General features: G+C 39.1%; 1 protein-coding gene across 2 annotated transcripts; it reads left to right on the top strand.

Moving 5' to 3' along the window:
• Positions 1 to 1,462: 1,462 nt before the first annotated feature.
• LOC122008237 (GDP-L-galactose phosphorylase 1-like) lies at positions 1,463 to 3,852 on the top strand. 2 transcript variants are annotated; one of them, XM_042563895.1, is made up of 6 exons: positions 1,463 to 1,941; positions 2,036 to 2,148; positions 2,230 to 2,532; positions 2,651 to 2,836; positions 2,924 to 3,187; positions 3,300 to 3,852. In XM_042563895.1, exons 1-6 carry the CDS (start codon positions 1,839 to 1,841, stop codon positions 3,639 to 3,641), a joined length of 1,311 nt encoding a protein of 436 aa, XP_042419829.1. In that variant the 5' UTR covers positions 1,463 to 1,838; the 3' UTR covers positions 3,642 to 3,852. The 2 variants fall into 2 exon arrangements, with proteins under 2 accessions (XP_042419829.1, XP_042419830.1); XM_042563896.1 differs by lacking the exon at positions 1,463 to 1,941 and having other exon boundaries at positions 2,213 to 2,532.
• The last annotated feature ends 542 nt before the right edge of the window (positions 3,853 to 4,394 follow it).

Raw genomic sequence — 4,394 nt, 5'->3', positions numbered from 1 at the left:
GCCTATCTGAGCCTGACTAAAATTTAATATTCTAATATTTAAAATAATTATTATTTCAAAATAATTTAACAAGTTGATGAGGTACTTGTGATTAGAATTTTTTATTGGGTTGTTAGAAGTTGAAGGTTCAAATTTCAATTTTCACAATTTATTTTTCCATTAAAATTCATTTTGGAACCGAGTTCAAGCCAAACTCGAGCTTAAATTCCGAAACTCACTCGAGCATAATCTTTTCAATTTTCTCGAGCTCGAGCAGATATGAACCCGGCTCATTTGCAGTCCTAATTTTCACACTACCAACATATATTTTTTTAATTATTTTTTTGACATTTTTTTAACATTTTTTTTTCAGCCCCAACAAAGTTTTTTATTGGTTTTGTTTATTTTTTAAAATTAAACTAATAAAAAAATAAATAAATTTTAAAAAAAAAGTGACATATAAAGAGTGTAAGCATATCTTTAGATGGGGATGGAGAGGGCTGTGTCAGGAGTTGGGGAAAGCAGCTCTAGATTCTTTCCATCGAGTTCACGTGGGTCTAGATCCTTGATTTGACCCTCCACGATCTTGCTCCTTCAGAATCTAACCGGATTCCAACAAACAGCAATAAATAAAATAGATGAAGGACACCTATAATTTGCACGTTGCAAAGCTAGTAATATAAATCATTAAAAAAAAATAGAAAAAAAATAGAAGCACGTTACATAAATAAATTTATTTATTTATTTAATTTAATTAGTGATTTAAGTTTATTTATTTTGTAAGCAAATCCAACAACAAACTTACAGGTAGGGTTATAAATGAACCAAACATTCATGAATAAATTTAGTGTTCGATTTGATAAGAGTTTATTTATGTTCGTTCAATATATATAAGATTAATTAAATAAATAAGTTTGAACAACTCATTAAACTATATAAATAAATTTAAACACATATATGTTCAGTTTGTTAATGTTCATGAATAACGTTCGTGAATAATATTCGTGAACATTATTCATAAACTATAATCATTAATAAAACTCTTTTTAATATGCTAAATAAATAAATTTAAATTATCATTCTCAATAACCAATCAAACAATTAAAAATTTCAAACAATCAAATAAACTTGAATTGAGAGCTTGATAATATTTAAATGAACTAAGCTCGAACCAAGTTCAAGTCAAGCTCAAGCCAAGCTTGAATTGATAACTTAATAATATCTAAATGAACCAAGCTCAAACTAACTTTCAAATAATCTTAAACTCATAAAAAACAAATCAAGTCAAATTTAAATATTTATTTCAAAAACTTAATTCATTTTAAATTTCACACGACACAATTTAATTATTTTATCAAATAAATTTCAACATCTTAAAATTCATCTCGGCTCGACCCTACTTGCAGATAAAGGCTCCATTATTTACCGCCGTAGCTATTTTAATAAACCTAGAATCCGTATTTCTTATCTAAAATATGAAAATTGGAGGCAGCCGACACTCACCTGCTTCCGCGCTCACTCCCCGAACTCCATAAATTGGAGGAGACGACGAGAAGGAAACGTCGGAGCGGAAGGCATTCGATTTCCGAGGCGAGATCGAGTTGGGCAATCACGGCTGGTAGCTTTGGAAACGGGCGGTGGGGATCCCACCGGCGCTTCGGCCGGCGTCCGCAAGTTCCCGAACGCCGTCGTCACTTGGACAAGGAGCGCATCCCCTCCACCCACGGTGGTCGCGGCGCCCTACCCTCCGCTGGCGGAAGCCCCTCTGACCTCCTCTTCCTCGCCGGTGGCGGCCGTTTACCTGCATGCCCTGCTTTAGTCATTGACCTTCTTTTTTCTTTCGGCTTGCAGTAGGAAGGATGATGATCCTTAAAAGAATCCCTACGGTTCTCTCCAATTACCAAGAGGCGGCCGAGCCCCGCCGTTGCGGCCGGAACTGCCTCGGCAAGTGCTGTTTGCCTAGTAATGCGCAAAACCCTAACTTGATTGCTCAAAGGACCTTTTCCCTTGATATTTTTTTCGTAGAAATTTTCTTTATGTTTTGTTTTATTTGCAGTTTCGAAACTTCCACTATATGCCTTCAATGGCGATGCAAATCCCAGAAATTCTTCCTTCGGCGTGGACGAAACGCCGCCCGATTTCTTCCTCAACAGCCTTTTACTGGCACAGGTACTTCTTCAACCGGATCCATCAATTTTGATTTTTGTTGAATTCTTTCAGTTTTCTAATGTAGTCCTAGGGATCTCGTAGTGGGAGGATCGGATGAGCCGTGGCCTGTTCCGATACGACGTGACAGCATGCGAGACGAAGGTGATCCCAGGGGAGTATGGCTTCATCGCTCAGTTGAACGAGGGCCGCCACCTCAAGAAGAGGCCCACCGAATTCCTGATCGACCGTGTCCTCCAGCCCTTCGATCCTGCCAAGTTTAATTTCACCAAGGTCGGCCAGGAGGAGGTCCTCTTATGCTTCGGGGCAGGGGAAGGTGGAAAAGCCTGCTTCCTAGAGAGTGCCCCAGTTGGCGAAGACAACTCCCCCAATGTTGTTGCGATCAACGTGAGAGCTAATTCCAGCATTCTTCTGTTCTGTGATCTTCGTTTGAGTCACCTAACTCTGCTTTCTTTTAGACTTTTTCTTCCATGGAACATAATCCTGAGCTCTGGTGCTCGCGCAGGTGAGTCCTATTGAGTACGGCCATGTTCTGCTGATCCCCCTGGTTCTGGATCATTTACCGCAGCGGATCGACCCCGATAGTTTCTTGCTGGCTCTTCATATGGCCGTGGAAGCTGGAAGCCCATACTTCAGGCTTGGCTACAATAGCCTGGGTGCCTTTGCCACCATCAATCACCTGCATTTCCAGGTGAGTACTCCAGACTTGCTCAGTAGAATCCAATGATGTGCTAATTTGTTTATCGAATTCTCAAATGATCGAGCAAGTTCGTTACAGGCTTATTTTTTGTCCATGCCTTTTCCTGTGGAGAGAGCTCCTACTCAAAGAGTTCCAATTGCTAAAGGTCTGCTGTGCCATGGTGGAGTGAAGATCTCACTATTGCTGAACTATCCAGTGAGGGGCCTTGTTTACGAGGGAGGAACTAGTTTGAAAGACTTATCTGATGTAGTTTCCAAGTCTTGCATGTGTCTTCAAGAGAACAATATCCCATTTAATGTTCTTATTTCTGATTCAGGCTGGAGGATCTTTCTCTTTCCCCAGGTAAACTTCTATTTCTGATATGTGTTTACATGAACTACTAGTCATATTCAAAATATAGCTCTTAGATTTATCAGTCAATAAAGAGTTATTATTTATCGTATAATTCTTGCAGTGTTATGCCGAAAAACAAGCCTTGGGCGAAGTGAGTGAGGAGATCCTAGAGACTCGAGTGAACCCTGCTGTGTGGGAGATCAGTGGGCATATGGTGCTGAAGCGCAAGAAAGACTTCGAAGAGGCAACAGAGCAATATGCTTGGAGGCTATTAGCTGAGGTCTCTCTTTCGGAGGCAAGGTTCAAAGAAGTGAAAGACTACATCTTTGGGGCCATTGGGCTAGAGGAATCTAAGAAGGAAAATATCAAGCTGGAAGAGAAAAAGGAAACCTCATTTCAGTCATCAGCTCCGATCGTTCGAGCTACTTGTAACCTTGCAGAAGGTTGCCTAGTCTTGCAGTGAGAAAGATAACATTGTAAGTTGCTTATGACCGTAGCTATTTGCTTGTCTTGGTTGTTTCCAAGAGGAATAAGTGCAGATATTTTCTTGCGTCCCCTAATTGTTAGTTTGTGCAAGTATTGCTAAAGGTTAATGCTCCATGGTTTCAAACTCTAGTAGTTTGAGATTGATTCAGTTACAATGAATACTAATTGGTAGTTCTTAAGTTTATGCACATTCCAATACTCACACCTTATCTTTATCCAAGAAGGTTGCGTTTGGTATCTATAAATGAAATAGAATGAAAGTAGTATGGATTAGAGACGAATCATAAATGTCTTGTAAAAATGTCAATGGAAAAGAGGTAGAAAGTAAGGAGATTACGTGAATGAGAATTTAGCACTACATTGAGAGTTTCATGATTTTATTGTTGATTTATATTGAATCACAATTAGTCATGAATATAATAATTGCGGGGAGACTTTCTCACAGTGGTCCCGTAGTGGTGCAAATTCATGGCCGGATTGTGTTGAATCAAGGTGACTCGTGTGCGAACGATATGCATGTGTCAAATTTGGATCGATTAAGATAAAATTTGCTCAAGCTAATCAACCAACGTCATACTCAGTTGTGTAATAAATGCATCAATGTGACATAGTCCTATTTTGCTACATACTCAATTGTGTAACAAATGCATCAATGTGCCATAGTCGAAATGATCGACTGTTAATGGTATATTTGTAATCGTTCGAGTGAATCGATTGATCATTGATGGTT

This window comes from Zingiber officinale, chromosome 8A (assembly GCF_018446385.1).
Source record: "Zingiber officinale cultivar Zhangliang chromosome 8A, Zo_v1.1, whole genome shotgun sequence".
Lineage (NCBI taxonomy): Eukaryota > Viridiplantae > Streptophyta > Magnoliopsida > Zingiberales > Zingiberaceae > Zingiber > Zingiber officinale.
Note: the sequence above shows the minus strand (reverse complement) of the source record. Positions and strands in the feature narration are given on the sequence as shown.